The following is a 23,801-nucleotide window of genomic DNA, read 5'->3' as shown; positions in this document are numbered from 1 at the left end:
ACATCATCTAAAATCATCATTTATCTACAACGATTGAAATTAATGAAATCAATTAAAATTGAAATTAATGATGCTTATGTTTTGTGTTAATGTTTAAATAATGACAGTGGATCTAGTTGAATGTGATAACAATGTGTAGTGGGCAGTGGAGTAACTATTGGTTTCCGTTTGTGATGACTGCTGACTGAGATAAGGGATGAGATTAAATAGATCCTGGAACTTAGCCTAGTCTGGAGCAGGCTAGCTCCACAGAATAAATCTCCATGGTAACTTATTCCATAACATATCTCACTTTCCACTATCCTGCTTTTGTACAACCGGATCATGGATAAGTTGAGCCAGGATAACCAACATATCCCGGCTTAATCCCTTATCCTAGTTTTGTGCAACGGGCCCCTGGTCTGGAGCAGGCTAGCTCCACAGAATAAATCTCCACTGTAACTTATCCCATAACATATCCCACTTTCCACTATCCTGCTTTTGTGCAACCGGATCACGGATAAGTTGAGCCAGGATAACCATCATATCCCGGCTTAATCCCTTATCCTAGTTTTGTGCAACGGGCAGCTGGTGGGACTAACAGGACAGGAAAGAAAACAAAACAAATGGCAAAAAAGTCTCCACAAAATGAAAAGAGTTTGATTCTTCAATGAAAGAGCAATAAGACGTGGCATTAAAAAAATATAAGCATCACTATGCTGTGAACCCTTTCTCTCATATACACACACTTTAATTCTTGCTAAAAGGACTGAGTAGATAAGTAGATAATCAGAAATCTAGTAGCCTACCTATCCTTTTAATATATGTTGGAATTAAGTTTATTTTTTTCTCTGCAATTAAGGCAATAATATCCAGCCAATGATAGAAGGACCATACTGCCATCTACTGTACATGTATAGTTAGTTCTGTGCAATACCAGCATATGTTAATGATTATCTATAATGGTATTTTACCAGTATTGAGAAAAGAATTGCCAATGTCATTTAGTAGTAATTCTAGGAAGCATTTATTTCCTTATGGTCAAGTAATTGTGTAGTCTGTTGAAAGTTTTGAACAATGTACTGTCAGGAAAACCACGCCAGCCAAGTCTTTCCAAAGTTATCCATAGAAATTTACGAACAGTGGAATATGTCTGCCTAGGAACGCCTGCAGGATCAACCAAGCTGTGGATGTTCTGAGAAAGTCTGCTGGCAGACTTCATTAACTAAACAGTTGGGCGAGAAGAACGATACGGCCCATGTTACAAAATAAACAAATAAAATAATACCCTCTACTGTGTTCTGTTGAATTATGTGCTCATTTGGGATCATAGGATCAACTGATGGTGCTCCACCTGGCCGGAGTGCACGAACAAGTTCACCAAATCCCTGAGGAGATTAGGAGAAGGTTTCCGGGGCAACAAGGGAGGGGTTGGAGGTTAAGGCAGAGCAAGGCAAAGGGACAGAGGGAGAGAAGGAGATATAAACCATATCTCCCCTCTCTCGTCATGGGCAATGTGAGATTGCAAATAAAATGGATGAGCTAGCAGCACTAGTCAGGAGACAAAGGGAGTTCCAGGAATGTAATCTCATGTATTTTCTGGAAAGATAGCTGCATCAGGATATTCCCAACCACAATGTTTCCATTGATGGCTTTCAGACTACTTGCGCCAACAGTGACTGTGCCAAAAACGGAAAGGCAGGGGGCTTGCTGTTCTACTCAACAATGGCATTGGCATGTAACATTATTCATAGTGCCATAGCCTGACTCCAGACTCAACACCTCAGTGCTCTCATTGCTGTCTCATGTGATTTCAACCACATGAACATCGTAACAACCCTTCCCAACTTCACCCAATATATGAGCTTTCTGACCACAGAGGAGAGGTCCCTGGACCTGATGTATGCTAAAATTAAGGATGTATATATTTCTTTGCCCCTCCTTCCCCTGGGTAGGTCAAACCACAGTCTTCTACATCTCAACCCCTGTTATGTGCCTCTGGTAAACCACCAGCCTGCTACCACAAGGACAGTGAGAAGATGGTCAGAGGAGGCTTATGAGACACTAGGCTGTTTTGAGGTGACTGACTGGCAGGCACTCTGTGAGACGCATGGGGATGACTGATGGGCTAACAGAGTGCATAACAGACTACAGCAATTTCTACATGGACTGCACAGTCCCTGAAAAAGTTATCCATTGTTATTCAAATAACAAGCCATGGGTAAAAAAGAAGAAGAAGAGGGCTTTTAGAGCTGGCAAAAGAGGGTAAAAGAGAAGTACAGGAGGACGCTGGAGCAGAAAGAGCAGCAGAGCTACAGGCCGCCTGGACAGGGCCAAAGAACTTAAACTGTTTTTCAATAGATCTGACACAATGGCCCCTGTCACTCCTTCTCCTTGACACATCTACTGTTTGTCTATAACCACCACCTACTCCACTGACCTCCAACCCACGGTCAAGCCATTACTGGAACCCCTCCAGTTTGCCTACCTACCCAGATTGGGAGTTGAGGACGCCATCATTTACCCGAGGTAAACACCTGGCCCATGCCCACCTGGACAACCCAGCAAGCACTGTGAGGGTCATGGTGTTTGACTTCTCCAGTGCTTCCAACACCAACTGGCTGACTCTACTGGGCAAGATATGGAAAAAGACAGTGATGCAAGTCGATGGACCCCTCATGTCCTAGATTGTCAACTATCTGACTGTCAGATGTTCACCTGTAACACTTTGTGTAAGACAGAGTTGTCAGCAACACTGGGACACCACAGCGGAAAGTCCTATCTACCTTCCTCATCTACACTACAGACCACCAGTCAGAGTCCTGCCATCTGCAGAAATCCTCTGATGACTCTGCCATAGTCAGATGTATCACCAAGGGTGAGGAAGCTGAGTACAGGGCTGTGGTGGCAAACTTTGTCACAGGGCATAAGCAGAACCACCTGCAGTTCAACGTGGCAAAGATGATGGAGCTGGTTGTGGCCCTCAGGAGGGCCAAGGCGGCAGACTAGATTTTGACTTTATCGGACTGCTCCTGACTAGGCCTTAGATTCATGCTCGGTATTAAGCCTAGATAGTGGAATCAGCACAACTATTAGGTCAGACTTAGAACACCAAGTTACGACTGATTTAGCTTAAGACCAGACGGAAGCCTTGTCTGTGCAACTGACCCCTGGAGAGCTAATGCTCAAGCTTCTCCATCAGACACTTTTCAGTTGCTTCTGTGTCAATGATAGCTACAGTGGCTTCTCTGAAGATTGTTGACAGAAAGTACCACGCAAGTGTCTTCCTGAGAAAAGCTCAATTAGCCATTCACAGACCTGACTATACTGGCTGACTCTGCACAGCTATGTTGGCTGTGGATCTGGCAGAGCCCATAACATCATAGAGATGGATACAGAATTTGATACAGAGACCCTCTTTACAGACAGCAAAGTAGTTCTGGAGTACAGGACAAGCTTCATTCACAGAGACTGTACCAAAAGCAGTCACTGTAAAGGCAGGGGGCTTGCTGTTCTACTTAGCAATGGTATTGGCATATAACATTATTCACAGTGCCATAGCCCGACTCCAAACTAAACAACCAAGGGCTCTCATTGGTATCTCACTTGATTTCAACAATGTGACCATGGTAACAACCCTTCCTGAATTTACCCAATATGTGAGCTTGATGGTAAGGACCTCTATAAGTAGCACTGGAATTATGAATGTAGGGATGCTGGTCAAGCCACAATGCAGTCAAATATGCATGTCATGTCAAGAAAATGATATTATATTGCATATTGGAAGAAATACATCACACACGAGAATCATCATTCCATGCAACAGCTACTAGTATGCAGTTATAAATGAGAAAACCAACTACCAAAATTTACAATATGATCCCTTGTTCCTACAAATTAACAGGAACTATATGTGCTTCTCATTACAAAGGCATACCTTGTTTCCGATTGAGTTTGGCATAACCAGCTCCATATCCTCGGGCATACACTGATGAACTGGTGAAGGAGCTGTAAGGAAGAGGAGTAGCCAAGCTGTCCTCACACTTCCCTGAATGAGAGAGACAAAAAGCAGGCACACAGCTCAGGTCCTCATCTAGTCGTGATTAAGTCAGTCTGCAGAGGTAACCCAATAAACCAATAACCCAAAGAATAAATGATTATATTGTACATTTCTGCAAACAACTGAAAATTTTAAACGGAACATTTTTTTACATTCTTTATGTTCAGATTTTGCTATACATTTCATTTTTCAATTTCTCATCTCATGTTGTGAGAATAGTGTGGTTCAGGTTAGTTGTGTTTAGGCACAAAAACTCACTTGGTTAGGTTCAGAAAAGATCATGTTTTGGCTTAAAATATCCAGTTTTGTTGCTACAAACACATCTGGAAATTATTCCAGAATTTCATTAAAAATAGCTGGTGTACTCTGCACAAATACAGCTTGAAACGTGGTCTGCTGCTTAGCAGTCATCTTGCTAGATGTCATACCAACACTCCTACTGAAGAGAAAAACTCAGCTCATATACATGTACCACTAATCTGAACTACGTCACTTTGATACCTATTTGAGAGACATCGATGTGATGCGTATGGAACATACAATTTTTTAATATAAGTGGTGAGCAGAAATGCACAATGCCAACATTTTATTCTGGTGACTAGGCAGGCAGAAGCCCACAGACTTTGGTGAACCCCTGAATTTTCCTCTAGCACCACCAGCCAGTCAAGTTTTGAAAAGTCCACTATTTTCTTATACCTTAATAACAAATCATTAAGAAATACCAACAAAAACGAATGGCATTCCCTCGGCTGTACTTTTTTAAGTGTTAATTGCCAAATGTTGGCATTCTAACTCACTAATCAAAGATGGTGAGCATGGTAAAAATTATTTCATCCACTAAATGTGAGCATATTAACAAATATTACTGTGAGCATATTAGCATGCCAATGTTAGCATTTAACTCAAAGCAAGAACAGCCTCACAGAGCCACACAGACAGCTGCAGAATTAGTTGTGTTATAGTATCAGATTACTTGTAAGTGTACTCTGGTCCTCATTCCTTTCTTTCTTTATTAGTGCAATGGGACACTGTAAAAAAAGGTGAAAAATTAGAAATAAGTAAGTAACAAAATACTGTGTGCAGACACACTATTCAACACTGACACACACACACATTTTGACATTATATTCTTAATAACTACATATACACTATACTTACTTACCAGGCAGAAAACCAATAGTATATTGTATATTGTAAGTACAGTAGTCTGTGTACAATGGGGCCATGTCTATCAAGTACATTTATATGTCAGCAACAAACACAGAGATTGGCGCAGCATGCAGCAGAGGGGGTTTTCATGTAACAACAAAACCAGCCGAGCTTGTGTTAAGTGTGAAGTCCAAAGATAACTTTATGTCTGGCTATGTGAGACTACACAAAAAGCAACATGAAAGAACAGTTGCCCACATCCAACCTACTACTCTGGTATTCAGTTGGCTTCAAATGAAGCTTAACAATGGCTACGTTTACATGCTCTCAATATTCGGGTTATGGTCAATATTCCGGTTTCTGAAACATAACCTGTTTACATGCGTGAGCAAACAGGGTTATTCCTGTATACATGGTAATTATAATCAATTGGGATATCCCGATCAAAACAGCGATGCACAGACAACCTGTCGATGCACGGAGAACGTCATGATGCAATGCACGTCATTTCATCTTAACGCAGCGTAACTTTTCGCTCACCTTCTTGTATATCTCGCTATCCCGGTACTTTCTACCGTCTACAAAAGACATGATATTCACGTCTTTTACCACACTTACAAGGTGACTTGTCTCCTCCTCGCTTGAAAAGTGTGGTGTCCTCCGTTTCGCCATGTTTTCTACAAGTAGTTCCTGCACTCAAAAGACCAAGATTCCTTGCTAATAGAACATGCGCAGAACACAAAGTAATGTTCCATTCAATGGGGATTTTCCGATAGGCGTATACATGACCAGATATTCGCCCTGAAAGAAAAACCACATGAATTTCACATGTGATTTGCACATGTTAAACATGGGAAACATGTGGTTTTGGAACATTTTTCATGGTATAACGTGTGAAACCCATGTAAATTCCTATGTGAAACCCATGTGATCACATGTGAAACACGTGGTACCACATGTTACCACATGTGGTACCACATGTTACAACATGGTACCATGATACCACATGTGATCACATGGGTTTCACATATGCCCTGCACCTGCCCGCAAATGACTGACTCCAACTGGGAACAGAGTCTCATTGAAGGCACACTCTGGAGCAAAACGGATGGAGATCGTATCAAAAGAGTCAGAAACAGGCTCACATACTTGAAACGACAAGAAATAGCAACACTGTATCAGTAGATATCACACGGACTGTTGAAATTACAATAAACTCCCCAACAGCAATAATAAACAAATAAACAAACATGCGATATCTTCAAATTGCTAATCCACAACAGAGAGACACATATACAAATACCATTATCCCCCCATTCTCATTATCCCTGTCCTCCTCTTTTCTAATGATAATTTAAATACAGGTACATCTGAACTCCATTCTCCCCACTATTATTATCTTTTATACCATCATTCTTTTCATGATCCCCTGATGTTAACAAAAGAGTAAATTGAACAAGGAGAGACTAAATGACTTTTGCTTTTGCAAAGAGGGAGCCCATACATTACGTAAGGCCAGCGGTGTAGCGCAGGGTATCCGCAGATATATGTCGTATACCCACTTATTTATCAGATGGCATTGCGTATACCCACTTACAAATCCCCTCTGATGCGCACCATTTAGTAAATAATTAAATTAATGACAGAGAAACAAAAATCAAAGAATATGAAGCAAACAACTCAGGCAACTATCTGCTTCCAAAAAAAAAAACACCACTACGTCGGTGCCATTAACAAACAGCTCACGTAATGATGGGAAGACTAACATTACATCAGTGCCAGCCAGCAGCTCAGCTAACGATAGCTCAGTTTGCGCTCCTGTTCATGAGTCTGTTGCTGCCTCTCCGTCCCCCAGCCCAGTCGGAAAGGATGCTGAGAGATGCTGCCTCTTTGACTACCATTACAATTTCAAATGACAACGTCAACCATGGTGAGCTGAGCAGCAGGACCTTGTAAATTATATCAATAACATGTCAGCAGTATTTTGGCAGCTAGCTTGGTTAGTGAGTTACTTAGTGAGACTTTTTGGAATTCTGTCAATTAACTAAATTCAATAATGTTCAGATCATGGTAATTGTTGCCATTGTTAGGATCTATAGTTCAATCACTCATGTTATTTTTTGTAGATACCAATGATTACTGAACAGAAAGAAAATTTTACATCCAAGTACCCTTGGTTAGGATACAAAAACAGAAAATGTTAGTTTTGGCAGCTTCTAAAACAGTGGACACAGAAAAATATATATAGTCTGCTTGTATGTGGGAGAAATGGACACTACACAAATGTGAATTAAGTAGTTACAATGTTTGTTTATCTTCTTCACAGGGTGTCTGGTCTGTAGCTGTGAGAACTCCATTGGAATTCACAAGGAACAAGTTGTGTCTCTCTCTCGAGAGAGAGAGAATGGATGGACTTTGAAATTCAAGATGGAAGAGCAACAGAAAGAGGCGGTCACTGAAAATGTGATGGAGGCTATGACTGAGTCCTACATGAAGGAAACCGAAACTGTGTTTTGAACAGCCTATCATTTGGCCAAAAAGAACAGACCCTCTTCTGACCATGAGAGCCTCACTGAGCTGCAGGAATTGAATGGTAGGATGAGCTCAATACTTCATTCACATTACAGTGCAACACAAATAATCAAACATGTTAGATGGTGGCGCCGTACGAGCGGCAGCCTGTTACAGCAGCTCTCTAGACTCTTTTCTTCTCTTTTCCTGTTTTCTTGTGCGTCTTTTTTTATCCATTTTAGTTCTGCATGTTTGTAAATCTCTGGTGCATCAGAGACATCAAGCACGGTAACTCTGGTGCTATAATTTCATCAGTTTTACAACTCGTGCAAATTTCTCCGTGTCTGTGGGTCCGTGAGAGAAAATGGCTCCCATTGTTTACAGTAGGGATCAGTTGCTCGCCCTGCATAGCACAGCTGTGCGGCCGCAGGAGCAACCTGATGTCCCCCATGAGTTAAGGAGGAGGATGTGAGGGTACCGCGCTAGGATCAAACGCTGCGACAGGAGGAAAGCTTATACACCGACTCTCCCGTCCGTCATCATGGGGAACGTAAGATCTCTCCCCAATAAGATGGACGAGCTAGCGGCGTTGACCTGGCATTATCAGGAATTCCAGCGGTGCAGTATGCTATTGTTCACAGAAACATGGCTGGGAACGCAGCACACACGCGACTGTAGCGCTGGATGGATTCTCACTCATACGGGCAGACCGGACAGAGAGGAGCGGTAAGAAGAAAGGAGGAGGGCTGGCAGTGTTTGTGAATGATAGATGGTGTAACTCCAGGCACATCACTATCAATGAACAGCACTGCTGCCCAGACATTGAGCTGTTGCCTGTTAGTTTGAGGCCATACTATCTGCCGCGGGAGTTCTCACATGCCATAGTGGTGGCTGTGTATATTCCTCCCTCTGCTAACGCCGATGCAGCCTGTGACATCATCAACACCGTGATCAGCAGGCTGCAGACTCAGAAACCACACGCCCTCTTACTGATCTCTGGGGATTTTAATCATCCCTCTCTGTCCTCCACTCTGCCCAAATTCATCCAGTATGTCACATGTGCCACCAGAGACAATAAAACACTGGACTTATTCTATGCCAACACCAAGGAGGCATACGAATCATCACCCCTCCCCCCTGGGAAGAGCTGATCACATCGTGGTTCATCTCCTGCCTGTATACAAGCCCCTTGTTAACAGGCAACCAGCTGTGTCCTGAACAGTGAAGAGGTGGTCTGACGAGGCTGAAGAGGCTTTGAAGGACTGCTACGATACAACAGTGTGGGATATATCATGAGGAGGACATTGACAGCTTGACAGACAGCATCACGGAGAACAGGAGGAGAACAACACCAGGGGAGTCTGGAGAGGTCTGAAAACCATGTCAGGCCACCAGGACCCAAACTCCCAGGCGGCTGGGGATCCAAAGTGGGCAGATGAGCTCAACACCTACTTCTGCCAACATCTGCCCCTCCCCTAACTGCACCAGCACTGCAGCAGACCTCTTTTGATCTGCCAGCATCCTGCCTGAGTACCCCACTGACCCCCCCCCCCCCCAGCATTCAGCTCACCGCAATCAACGCCACCCCCCACTGCACCTCCCAGCCCCCCATTCACTTCACAAGACACTCAGCCCCCCTGCTCCAACTTGTTCCTCACACCTCTCCAGGTGAGGGATCAGCTCAGGGGGTTAAAGATCAGGAAGGCTGCAGGACCGGTTGGCCTCAGTCCCAGGCTCCTCAGACCCTGCTCTGATCAGCTGAGCGGGATCATTGGACATATGTTCAACCTGAGCCTGAGACTGGGAAGGGTGCCACGCCTCTGGAAGATGTCCTGCATGGTACCTGTGCCAAAGACCCCACATCCCAAGGACCCTAGCTGCTACAGGCCGGTGGCCCTAACATCCCACCTCATGAAGGCCCTGGAGCGGCTGGTCCTCGCCCACCTGCACCCCCTGGTGAGCTTGTCCATGGACCCACTGCAGTTTGCGTACCTCCTGGCATAGGAGTGGATAATGCCCTAATCTTCCTCCTCCATCAAGCTCTATCTCACCTGGAATTGCCTGGGAGCTCTGTTCGGGTCCTTTTCCTGGACCTCAGCAGTGCTTTCAACACCATCAGGCCAGCCATCCTGAGAAACAAGCTGGAGCTTTCGGGGGTGGACCAACACCTCACATGCTGGATAGTGGACCACCTTTCCAACCGCCCACAGTATGTGAGGACACGGGACTGTGTGTCAGGGACTGTCCTCTGCAGTGTGGGGGCCCCCCAGGGAACGGTGCTGGCACTGTTCCTCTTCAGCCAGCCTGCCACCTGCAGAAGTTCTCTGATGACTCTGCCATTGTCAGCCTCATCACAGATGGGGACGACAGGTCATACAGAGGACTCATCCAGGATTTTGTGGACTGGTGCCAGCAGAACCACCTCCTGATTAATGTGGGTAAAGCCAAGGAGCTGGTTGTGGACTTCCGTCAGCGCCCATACTCTTCACCACCACCAGTGAACATCCAGGGAAGGGACATTGAGATGGTGACATCTTATAAGTACTTGGGTGTTCATCTGAACAACAAATTGGACTGGACTCATAACACCACTGCACTTTACAAAAAAGGACAGAGCAGACTCTATCTGCTGAGGAGGCTGAGGTCTTCTCAGGTGCATGGGGCACTCCTGAAGACCTTCTATGACTCTGTTGTGGCCTCTGCCATTTTCTATAGTGTAGTCTGCTGGTGGAGCAGCATCACAACAGCTGACAGGAAGAGGCTGGACAAACTCATCAGGAAGGCCAGCTCTGTCCTGGGATGCCCTCTGGAACTGGTGGAGGTGGTGGGGGAGAGGAGGATGACAGCCAAGCTGTCCTCCATGACAGTCAATGACTCCCACCCCCTCCAACACACACTCACTGCACTGAGGAGCTCCATCAGTGACAGGATGCTACAACCAAAGTGTGTGAAGGAGCGGTATCGCAGGTCATTCCTCCCTGCAGGTGTCAGACTATACAACAAAAACTGCTCCAAGTAATCAGTGCAATAATCTGTACAATAAACTGTGCAATGAAACATGTACATAACAGTCTGTAAATACTATTTACAATTTCTTACAATTTTTTACAATTTTTTAGGATGACGTTTCTTTGTATTTTTTATTTAAAATTGCCACTCTTTTGTATATACTGATGTTGTTTTTAATTTGCATGCACTTCTTATATTACTGCTTTAGTGATGCTGCTGTAATTTGGAATTTCCCCTCATGGGAATAATAAAGGAATATTGAATTGAATTGAATGTTGCTCATGCTGTTTGGACATCACGAGTAGCTCTTGTGCAGCACTGAAAGAATGCTTGTTCTGATAGAGAGGAGAGGAGTTCCAACAAGGACAGGCAAATGTACAGAGGTTTACAAGACCATGTTCAAAGCCCTGAATTTCTTTGTGGCCTTGGGCTCATGTATGACACACTCCATGAACTAAGTGTCCTGTCACAGGAGCTTCAGACTTGTTCTATTACTCTCCTTAGAGCACAGCATCTGTTGAAATGCACAATCAGACTGATTAAGTAATTTAAAGAGAGTCCAGGTGAGAAATATGGTGAGGCATTAGAAGTAAAAGAGAGTGGGGAGTATCGGTCTATAGCCTTGAAAAGAAATCCAAAGCTCAAGTCTATCAATCCAGGTCAGTTCTTAGAAAGCCTTGTGAACAATCTTGAGCAATGCTTGTGTTTCGAAGATTAGACCATCAAGGACCTCAGCATCCTTGACCAGAGTAAATGGCCATCAAACTCCAGCATCCGCCATGGTGAAGAACAAGTTAAGTGTGCAAGTGATTTAATTTGTACATAGACCATGTACTGAATGGAATACAGGACCTACTGGAAGAGCCCAACAGTAAGCCTAAGGACCTAAAACTGCTGCTTAACTGCATGAAAACGTTCCCTGTCAGCAAAGCAGAGTGTGAGAGGAACTTCAGCCATGAACAATATTAGCACAGACAAGATGGCTGTCCTACTGGCCTCTAACATCCATCCATCTTCTCCCACTTATCCGGGGCCGGGTCGTGGGAGCAGCAGTCTGAGCAGGGACGCTCAAACTTCCCTCTCCCTGGACACTTCCTCCAGCTCATCTGGGGGGATCCTGAGGCGTTCCCAGACCAGCCGAGCGACATAGTCACTCCAGCGTGTCCTGGGTCTTCCTCAGGGCCTCCTCCCGGTGGGGCATGCCTGGAGCACCCCCCTAGGGAGGTGTCCAGGGGGCATCCGATAGGGATGCCCGAGCCACCTCAGCTGACTCCTCTCGATGTGGAGGAGCAGCGACTCTACAGAGTGACAGAGCTCCTCACCCTAAGGGAGCGCCCTGCCACCCTGCGGAGGAAACTCGTTTCAGCCGCTTGTACTGGGACCTCATTCTTTCGGTCATGACCCAAAGTTCATGACCATAGGTGAGGGTAGGAACGTAGATTGACCGGTAAATCGAGAGCTTCGCCTTTTGGTTCAGCTCCTCCTTCACCACAACAGACCGATACAGCGACCGCATTACTGTTGCCACTGCACCGATCCGCCTGTCAATCTCACGCTCAATTCTTCCCTCACTCGTGAACAAGATCCCAAGATACTTAAACTCCTCCACTTGAGGCAGGAACTCTCCCCCAACCTGGAGGGAGCAAGCCACCTTTTTCCGGTCGAGAACCATGGCCTCGGACTTGGAGGTGCTGACTCTCATCCCAGCTGCTTCACACTCAGCTGCGAACCGCCCCAGTGCATGCTGAAGGGAGCCAACAATCAACATCATCTGCAAAAAGCAGGGTCTCAAACATGTCAAACTTAATGATGAGTAACAGCAACGGCGCCCCTATTTCCAAGTTTGATCCTAGAAAGTTTACAAGGACCTGGTTAAGAGCCACCATGCTGCCTCTTCTGTGTGTTCTAGACAGTGCAGTGTGAATGCCCCTGCAGAAAGCAAGTCTGTCTGTAGTACATGGGTAGACAGGCTGTTGACAGGTTTAGGAATCTGCACTGACAATTGTGTCAAGTTCCTTGAGCCAAAAATATGAGCACTTATTCAAGAGAAATGATGGACTGTCATTTCTCTTGAATTAGTTGAGTGGTTCTTGCCATAATATGGATTACAACACATGTCAAATAGGGCTATTCACTGTATTGACCTTTGTACCAACCCTACCTCTGCACAATACAACTGGTGGTCTAAAACACATTAAGAAGGCAAGAAATTAAGTCTTGACAAGGCACATCTGCCTCATGAAACTGACTGGGAGAATGCCAAGAGTGTCCAAAGCTGTCATCAAAGCAAATGGTGGCTACTTTGAAGAATATAAATATAAAATATAGTCTGGTTTGTTTAACACTTTTTGTTTACTACATAATTCCACATGTATTTCTTCATAGTTTGGATGTCTTCAGTATTAATCTACAATATAGAAAATAAAAAAAAAATAAAGAAAAACCATTGAATGAGAGAGTGTGTCCGAACTTTTGACTGGTAATGTAGGTTGGAACACAGTCATTAACTGAAACAGAAACGGCTGTGTGGGAGGCTTAAAACTGGGTGAGGAACAGCCAAACTCTGCTACTCTGCTAATGTGAGGTTGTGGAGGACAGTTTCATGTCACAGGTCATACACCATGGCAAGACTGAGCACAGCAACAAGACACAAGGTGGTTATACTGCATCAGTAAGGTCTCTCCCAGACAAAGATTTCAAAGCAGAAACGGGATTTCAAGACGTGCTGTTCAAGATTTTCTGAAGAAGCACAAAGAAACAGGCAACACTGAGGATTGTAGACACAGTGGTGGGCCAACGAAACAGCACAGCACATGAAAAACACATCCAGCTTGTCTCCTTTCGAAATCAGAAGATGTCAAAGCAGTGCCATCAGCTCAGAACTGGCAGAAACCAGTGGGACCCAGTTACACCCGTCTACTGTCTGGAGAAGATTGGCCAGCAGTGATCTTCATTAAAGAGTTGGAGCCAAAAAGTCATACCTCCAACATGGAAACAAGGCCAAGCAACTCAACCTTGCATGAAAACATAGGAACTGTGTGCAGAAATATGGCAGCAGGTACTCTGGACTGATGAGTCAAAATTTGAAATATTTGGCTGTAGCAGAAGGCAGTTTGTTTGCCGTGGGGCTGGAGAGTGGTACAATGATGAGTGTCTGCAGTAGGGATGCACAATATATTGGCATTAATATCGGTATCGGCCGATGTTCATCATTTTTTAATATATCGGCATCGGTCTGATGAGTAAAACTGGGCTGATATTAACAACCAATGTTTATATCCGTCTAGTTACCGTTTGTGTATGTGTGTCGGGAGATGGGGAGGGGGATTTGGCCATGTGGTATTTGTTTGGGCACATGACAGTGTCAGTGACACAAATGCAGCACAGGATTGTGAGGTGTTAAACTGAAGAGGAGAAAAAATGTCAGTGGTGTAGTCATGTTTACTCGATACTCGAAAAGCAGCATGCAACACCTGCAAAGTCGAGGTAATGTAAGAGGATGCCGTGTCAAGTCATTCAACACCACAAATTTAATATGTCATTTGAAAAACCGGCATCCAGAAGTTCACAAACAATGGTGGGAAGCTAATGCTACTAACGTTAGGCAGCAGGCAAAAACGAAAGCAGCAGCAAGCACAGCTGGGAGCCCAATACAGCAAGTACTCAACCAAACCAAAAAATTTGCCAAGGACAGCGCAAAAGCCAGGCCAATAACGAACAAGGTAATGGAAATGATTGCTCTTGATGACCAGCCATATTCGTTAGTGGAGGACCGAGGATTTCGGCGTTTGATAGAGCATATTGAACCCCGCCATAGCCTGCCAAGTCAGCACTGCTTTTCCAATGTCTCCCTCCCTGCTTTGCACAAAGTTGTGGCCATGCATATCCACAAATTGTTGGACAATGTGACTGACATTAGCTTCACTACGGATATATGGAGTTCGGACGCAAGTCAGATGAGTATGTTGAGCCTTACTGCTCAGTGGATTGATGACAACTTTGAAATGAGGAGAGCTGTTTTGCATGCACCAGAGTTTGAAAGATTGCATATGGGGGCTGCTATTGCCGGCATTTGACTACATGTTTGCTCAGTGGAAAATTAAAAAGACAATGTGCATGTTGTGCTTCGCGTCAATGCCCGGAATATACACAAGGCAATGCACGAGTGTGGTGTTAAAAGCCTGGGCTGCATGGCTCATACGCTGCAGCTAGCAGTGCATGATGGAGTGTTAAGCCAGCGAAGCATCTCTGACTGTGTGGCTATTGGAAGGAAAATAGTCGGACATTTTCGCCACTCTCAACTTGCCACCTCTCAGCTGAGAGACATACAGCAAGAGTTAGGCATGAAAAACAAGATGCTACAACAAGATGTCACAACCAGATAGTACTTTTTATATGATGAAAGGTCTACTGGACTAGAAGCATGCACTTGTATGGAGCAGATCATGAGCTGCCTGCTAGTTTCAGTGCATATCAGTGGGGCCTTGTTGAAAACATGACCACGCTTCTCACTCTGAAGAATTAACGAGGGAGATCAGCTCACATTTGGCTACTACTGCGGACGTGATTCAGTGGCACTGAAACGTTTGCTGAGCAAGGCAGCTGACAGACAGTGGGGTCCGCACAGCTAAAAACACTCTACTGGAAGCTGTGAGCGAGCGATTTGGAAGCGCGTTCTCTGAGCCGCTTTACTACTTGGCAACAATCCTTGACCCTAGGTACAAAGACCGTTATTACGACACAGTCACCAAGCAAGCAGCGGTAAATATGCTCCAGAAAGTGGACAAAATGACGCACAGCGACAGAGCTATGGAGACACCAGTGTAGCAGAAGTGACCTGTAACTGACCTTCTTCCCCCTTCCTGCATAGCTTCAGGAGAAATGGAGTCATAAAACATCCCAACTTTTAAGAGTTATCAACCATTTGGACTGTTTCCAGGGAGGTGTGATTTCGGAGAGAGACAAAATGTCTGACTTAGAAACGCCTCTCCCACATTCTTTCAGGGGAGCAGAACATACAACCAGTTGAACTTGAAAGGCTCAGGATGTTTCTCATGGAGATGCTAATTCTTTCTTGATAGCCCATGGGAGTCAAGGACAATAAAACTGTCTGGATGGACAAATTCCATTTCTCAGGGGAATCTACAAACCAGATAATGCTGATGGGTGGTAAATTAGACATTGCTGAAGCAAACTGTGCTGTATGTCTGTGTGCCTTTTTCTAACACGCCAGGGGGCGTACAAAGGGTGCGTACGCACAAAAACATGGCGTGTGCTCTTTTTCACGGCAAAGTTCAGATGTATCAAGAGTGAAGTGACCGTGGAAATGTGCGGTGCCTCACGCCAACTTCATGGCTGGCGTACGCATGTTTCTACAGCTGTTGATCCTTTGGCGACACTTAGAGGTGATGCTTGGATGTGCACATCAGAGGCACATGAACAATTAACACTGATGAACAATTAACACACCCACGTATCTGCAATTACATGAGTGGATATAAAGGCATGCGCAAAGTGGTGCAAAAAATACTGTTAAAAACAATGGCTGCTTTAGCAGTATTAGAAGACATTGCAAATGATGCAACGACGGCACATGATGACTAGCTCATTAGCCGCTTTAGGTTCCCGAGGGCAATCCTCCTAGAACTGTGCACAGAGCTGCGGCCGGCCTTGGAGCGCAACACAGCAAGGAGCCATGCGCTGCCTGTGCCCATACAGGTGCTGACCACACACATTAACCAACATTGTGGCGAGGTGGCCTGGTTCAACGCATGATTCATACATTCTGAGTAACCCCGGCAACATTTGATATCAACCATGTAAAAGAGGCAAGGATGCAGAATTCACTTGTTCACTGTAGGGGAATTAATTATTACCTCTAAATTAATGTTGCATTTGTTAATAAGAGTAGGGGCACCAACCTTCCTCAGCTAAGAAGGATTTTGTATATCATGTCTTGTAATGCTGATGTAGTGAAAACGAATGAACCAACAGTAGATCAGTCGGGTAATCTAAGGAATAAATTCTCAGTACAGGGATTGCTTATACCCAGCTCAAAAGGACTCCGTCTGACAACGACTTGCATGAAAAAAAAATATTTATTAAACACAATAATGAAATGAATATGAATCATGAATAATGCAATAGATTTTACAGACAATATGGATTAACACAAACACTGCACAGAGGAACTTAGGGCAAGAGAATGCTATAGTATATGGTATAGAATGGCGATAGTGAGAAGTAGGTTTTAAGGGAAAAATGGGGATGCGAATATTAAGTTAATTTGTTGAATGACCGATTTAGAGAATTTAAACAAATTGACAGTTTCTCAACCTCACGGACAAACTCTTATTCAAAACCGCTTAAGCATGCCTACTTTGTCAGCGACGCTCCTGTAGATGTCTGCTCCGAACTGACACGAAGAGGCTCCGCGTCACCGTCCGTCACTCTGATCTGCGCAGCGGTCTGCCGGACGAATCAAGCAAACCACGGTTGAGAGCCGGTGTTGGACAGGGATGTTTCGGGAGCTGAGGATCTTCGGTGTCGGTTACAGATGAGGAACGGCTTCCGATGGTTGTTTAACCCTGACCAGTGGGTCAGCAGCAGGCTACAGGTCTTCGGTGCGGTCAGTTTGTTGGCGGCCGTTTGGCAAGGCTTTTGACTACTAATAATAAGATTGAGAAACTCTTCGATGGCCAGTCGAAAAGTTATAATTATTATTAAAATTATGCGGCTTGGTGTGGCGAGCAAAAATTAAAGTTTCATGAAGAAGATTAGAAAAGTGCATTTTCTGCAGAATTAAATCACACTACTCGGTATAGTTGTGAGCAGCAACAAAAAGACTGAGAAAACGACGGAACGAAAAATAACTTGAAAAACTAAAGACAAAGACTTAAAGAAACTCCGCGGAAGAGACAGAAGAAAGATCAAGGCACGAACTTACAGGGAAACTAAGGGGGAACTAACTACTCCACATAACAGAACAGAACTTAACTAAAAAACTAAAAACTGAAGTCCGCTGCGTGCTACTGACTTTATCATCGCTCCAGGGCATGTCTAATCAATAGGTTGTCACGCATGTGGGATGGTTCGCAGACGCGCAACATGATTTCATTTCACAGAGCGAGAATTAATTAATGATTCATACGGGGGCTCATCTGCTTCTCATTATGGTCAATCGAATATATTTTAAATGATCAATTTTCAATGGCACTTCAACAACAACATGCGTGTTCACTACATGCGTTAGACAATTCTTATGAATAATGACAACATTCAACAATAAACATGGTAACATTTTCTAATACTCATCCTAAAAACACGATGACTAAGGGTATAACTACTTTAATATGATGAAGGACTAAAGAAAGGCAGACTATATTTGCCGAAATGATCATCGCTATCATGGTTACTTATTAATAAATGTCTCCCGCTACGCACATACAACCTAACCGTTATGAACCCCTAGATGGCAATATGGTTCCACGGTAGAAAATCTTTGAAATAGTTAAATTCACAGTTTCGTCATCCTGTAAGTTAGAAAAACCAGGAAAGCATTGTTATTGTACAGATCACAAACGCAGCAATGTAATAACATCTACAGTTAAATCAAACACAGAGATTTGGTTAATTTGGTAGGTTAAGAAGAAGGCACACAGACATACAGCACAGTTTGCTTCAGGAATGTCTAATTTACAACCCATCAGCATTATCTAGTTTGAAGATTCCTTTGAGACATAGCATTCGTCCATCCAGGCAGTTTTATTGTCCTTAACTCCCATGGGCTATCAAGAAAGAGTTAGCACCTCCATGAGAACGTCCGAGCAGATGTAAATTTGAAGTGAAGGTGTTATCGGTGACTCTTGTTGCCCTGAAAGAATGTGAAAAGTTGTTCTACAACCAGACATCTTGCCTCTGCCTGAGTTCACACCTTCCTGTGAACTTTCCAAATGGTCAATAACTCTTAAAAGTCTGATTGTTTTATCACTCCACTTCTCCTGAGGAATGCAAAGAGGGGAGAAGAGTGTCAGTTACAGACCAGTTCTGCTACATCACCAATGCATTTATTGATTCACCAATATTTGTGAGGACGCCTATTAATTGATCTAGGCGATCATTTATGCTGCCTATTGCTCTAATGATTTCTTGTTGTGACTCCAGCACAGCATGGGTGAGGACACGGCCAGTGGGGCGGGCAGCAGCAGCAGAAGCACCAGAGACGCTGGGGATGCTGGAGGAATCCCCCACGTGTGTGACGCCGGAGACGCCGGGGACGGTGGAGGAATTCCCCGAGTCTGTGGCACGTGGCTGCAACTGCGTGTCCTCTCCTGTGCTTTAAAGTAAAAAACTGAGTAATCAAACATGAGCCAAAGTCTTTGATATCCTCTTTGATATGCTGCCATGTTTAAATTAAAATTCAAAAGATTTCATTCATTCACTCATCTGCTATACCCGCCTATCCCTTTCGGGGTTGCGGGGGGCTGGAGTCTATACCAGCTGTCAGTGGGTGAGAGGTGGGGTACACCCTGAACCGGTCGGCAGTTGATTGCAGGGCTTCAAAAGATTTCAAACCAAATAATACCATACATAAAGCATTTACGCATGAACCTCTATCTTATAGGGCTGTGAGCAGGCTACCGTATGAACACATTTGTTGTGAGTTACACAAATACATAGGTATTTACCTTGGGGGTAATCAGAGTCACCCACATGTGCTCCCACCACCCCTGAGAGAGCAGTGTCACCCACAATTGCGGCGACTCTCTGTTCAAACGGGGTGGGCCCCTCTTCTCTGGTCCCCCCGCCTGTTTTGGCCACACTTTGGCGGTGGGCAGCCATCCTCCGCTTCATATCCACCTTGATATCGGACCACTTCTTTTTTATTTCTTCTTGTGTGCGCGTCTCACACACACTCTCCCACTCACTCCTCTTGCGTTTGGTGCTTATGCCGGAGGACAGCGTGCCAAAGGGCACATTTTTGTGCACCTCCACTTCAGCGAGTAGCGCCTCCAATTCGCTTTTGGTGAAATTCTTTTTCTTTCCCGTCTTACTCATTCTTCTTTGATTTTCTGATGTGCAGAGAGGGGAATCCCAGGTGCAGGGTTCATTTAAATATGATTTGCGTATTTAAATAGGGGCGTGGACAGGGAGGGGTCGGGTACTCCAACATGTGTGCTCAATTCCATGTTGATTGGGATGTACAAAGGAAATGTGCTTGGATTCCTACGTGCGCACAGATTCATACATCTGGATATTTTTGTGCGTACAACGTTTTCTGGATTTGAGCGTACGTGTCTCAGTAGGAAATCCACGCAAGTCTTTGTACATGAGGCCCCTGGATAACTAAATCTCTATGTCTGATGTCTGGTGTTTCTAACTTACAGGATGATAAAACTGTAATTTTAACTATACTAAAAAGTTTCTCTAAGTTTCTACCATGGAACCATATTGCCATCTACGGGTTCATAGCGGTTAGGTTGAATCTGCTTAGCGGGAGACAGTTATTAATGGTAACCATAATAGCGATCATCATTTCGGCAAATATAGTCTGCCTTTCTTTATTCCTTTGTCATATTAAGGTAGTTATACCCTTAGTCATCATGTTTATTAGGATGAGTATTAGGAAATGTTATCATGTTTATTGTTGAATGTTGTCATTATTCATCCAAGGTGTCTGACGCATGCTGTAAACAATGTTGACATGCCATTGAAAATTGATCATTTAAAATATATTCAATAGACCATAGTCAGAAGCAGATGAACCCCTCATATGAATCATAAGTGAATTCTCGATCCGTGAGGTGAAATCATGTCGCACACCTGCGAACCACCCCACATGCGTGATGGCCTATTGATTAGACACGCCCTGTAATGAGTATACCGGCTGCAGCATGTAGCAGACACTCAGTGTTTCAGTTTAGCTTAGTGTAGTTTCTCTTGTTAGTCAGTTTTCGTCTTTTGTTAGTCTTCAGTCTTCTTTTTGTCTTTGTCTTAATTTGTCTTCATTCATCCGTCTTACTTCTTTATTCAGAAAAATGTTTTTCCTGTTTTTTTTAATCTTCATGAAACTTTAATTTTTGCTCGCCACGTTAAGCCGCATGATTGGTTTTGTTTTTGTGTTAAGATTCTAGTAATATAATAATAATTTGGAGACATTTTCGACTGGCCATCAAAGAGGCTCTTAATCTTATTACTGCCAATCTAAAGTCTCGCCACATGATTGCCGACTCAACCTAAAAACTGTAGCCCGCTGCTGACCCGCTGATTCAGGTTAAGTAATCATCAGAAGCCCTTCTTCGTCTGTGACCGACACCAGAGGTCTTCCAGCTCCTGAACATCCCTGTCCAACATCAGCTCCAAACCGTGGTTTTGCTTGATTCGTCCGGCAGACCACAGCGCAGATTGGAGCCATGGATGAATGCCTGGAGTCCTTCGTGTCAGTTCGGACTAGACTTCAACAGGAGCGTCGCTGGCAAAGAAGGCATGCTTAAGCGGGTTTGAATAAGAGTTGGTCCGTGAGGTTATGATATTTGTTTTTCTAGTTTGCTTAAATCCTCTCAACCGTTCATTCAACGAATTAACTTTACATTCGCGTCCCTATTTTTCCTTTAAACCTACTTCTCACTATCGCCAAACTCATTTTGCCATTATTTTGCCAAAAGTTTCTCTCTGCAGTTGTTTGTGTTACTTCGTATCCTCCATATCATTTGTCGTATTATCCATTATTCATATTCATTTCATTATTGTGTTCATACAAGTCGTGGTCAGACTGTGTCCTTTTGAGCTGGATATAAGCAATTCCTGTGTCGAGAATTTACGCTTTAGATTATCAGACTGATCTACTGTTGGTTCATTCGTTGTCCCTACATCAGCATAATAAGACATGATAAATAAAATCCTTCTTAGCTGAGGAAGGTTGGTGCCCCGTATTTTATTAATGAATGCAACTTTAACTTAGAGGTTTAATAAACTAATTCCCCTACACCGGACACAGGAGAACTGCAAGAGAAGAAGATAAGAACAAGCGACGAGGGTGGAAAGTCACTGCTTGACATACATGATGAAATTCTGGAGGAAAACTCAATCATTGAACATAGGCCGGCCTGACAAGCCACACAAGTGTGCAGGTATAGTATTATCAGACCCTGTCTTTTATTACAATAAGGAAGCCTGTTAAAATTCTTTGTGCAATGATTTTTATTGTTTTTATTAATGTGCTGTACATTCCATTGAGTTACTAAAATAATAGATATACTTAAATGAAAAAACTAATTGTTATAAAAAACCTTGTTTAGTAATGCTTCTCTGTCCTCTTGAGGTTGACCTTTAGCACTGGCCATCTGCTCAGGGCAAAGTTCACCAAAGCTCTTAAGTGGAGGGGGGCAATGTTGTAATGTCCAGATTGCTGGTAATTTATCAGACATACATAGTATTACACTTGTCTACCTTCCTGTAGGTGCATGGCTATCTGAGTGAGCCCACCATCCCCAGAAAAAAGAGCCCACTGCAGTATTGGAAAAGCAACATGTCTCGCTTTCCTGCCCTGGCCAAAGCAGCATGCAAGTACCTTTCGGCTCCATGTACAAGTGTGGACAGTGAGCGATCCAGTGCAAGAAAGCAGAAATGCTTCTCTTTGTAAAAAAAAAAAAAACCCTGCCTTTGCTGATGAACTAGGCCAAGACTATAACCTACAGTGTCAGGTGGAAACACTATTTTAGTGTTTGGGACATTTCCTCTGAGTACATTGTGGCTGCTTTAAGTTGGAAAATGTACAAAGACTACCATGTCTTTTGAGTTACAGTTATGTCACAGTTCTAATATTTTGATTTACCATTTTTATAAATGGGACTTGAAATTGACTTGCACTGATTTGCACTTGTATAGTGTTTTTTGTTTGCTTGGTGGAAACATTGTTTCAGTGTTGGGACATTTACTTGAAAATTACAGTGCAAGTTGGAAAAATGTGCACTGACAGTCAGGACATGTTTTTGATATTTTTGATTTAACCTTTTTCACAGATTTGAGTTTAAATGGAGTGGACATGGGCTTAAAACATGTTTTGCTATTTAATAAATGCCTGGTTGCCATGAATACTGGCAAGTTTGATAAGGTAACTTTGTCAGGATATTATTTGGATTTATGATCCTTATTGTAATTTATGGTCCAAAACTTCTTACAGGAGTTGAGGGAGTTAAACTGTACTTTAATGTACTTTACCACTTGCTGCAAGTGGTAAAGGTTGCTAAAAAGTAACACTGTTGGTTATTTGTGTTTTATGATAGCCATGCATGTTTTGAAAATAAAGAAGACATACAAAAATTCAGTTTTGTATGATGTTCAGTCTGTACAAAATTTTATCATCTCAGAAACTTTTTTTAAACATATATTGATATCGGTAAATATTGGTTATCGGCCATAACAGCAATATTAATATCGGTATCGGCCAAAATTTTCATATTGGTGCATCCCTAGTCTGCAGGAAACAGTCAAGCATGGTGGAGGTTTCTTTGCAAGTTTGGGGCTACATTTCTGCAAATGGAGTTGGAGATTTGGTCAGGATTAATCGTGTCCTCAATGCTGAGAAATACAGGCAGATACTTATCAATCATGCAATACCATCAGGTGATTGGCCCCAAATTTGTTCTGCGGCAGGACAACGACCCCAAACATACAGCCAATGTCATTAAGAACTATCTTCAGCGTAAAGAACAAGACGTCCTGCAAGTGACGGTATGGCCTCCACAGAGCCCTGATCTCAACATCATCAAATCTGTCTGGGATTACATGAAGAGACAGAGGGATTTGGGGAAGCATCTAATCTACATCTAAAGCTTTTGGACAGTACTGCACAGCACTCTGTGTGTGTGTGTGTGTGTGTGTGTGTGTGTGTGTGTGTGTGTGTGTACACACTCACAAAATAATCAGTGGAGGTGCTAGGTCTGCTTACTGTAATAAATAATAAAACTGTAATGCAGGACACACAGCAAAGCTTTCAGACATTAAGAGAAAAGAATAATTAGGAAAATCATGACTTTTAAAGATATTTACAGTTACATCAATATTTTATGAAAGAAATTGGGAAAAACAACAA

At 43.5% G+C, this 23,801-nt stretch overlaps 1 protein-coding gene across 1 annotated transcript in view; it reads right to left on the bottom strand.

The window, feature by feature from the left end:
- Positions 1 to 23,801, bottom strand: part of cntnap2b (contactin associated protein 2b) — a 141,123-nt gene that overhangs the window by 83,690 nt on the left and 33,632 nt on the right. Inside the window, exon 2 of the mRNA XM_076745920.1 lies at positions 3,917 to 4,027. Coding sequence (XP_076602035.1) covers positions 3,917 to 4,027 — 111 coding nt within the window. The remainder of the gene's footprint in view (positions 1 to 3,916; positions 4,028 to 23,801) is intronic.

The sequence above is a fragment of the Chaetodon auriga genome, chromosome 12 (genome assembly GCF_051107435.1).
Source record: "Chaetodon auriga isolate fChaAug3 chromosome 12, fChaAug3.hap1, whole genome shotgun sequence".
NCBI classification, from domain to species: domain Eukaryota; kingdom Metazoa; phylum Chordata; class Actinopteri; order Chaetodontiformes; family Chaetodontidae; genus Chaetodon; species Chaetodon auriga.
This window is presented reverse-complemented; position numbering and strand designations above follow the sequence as displayed.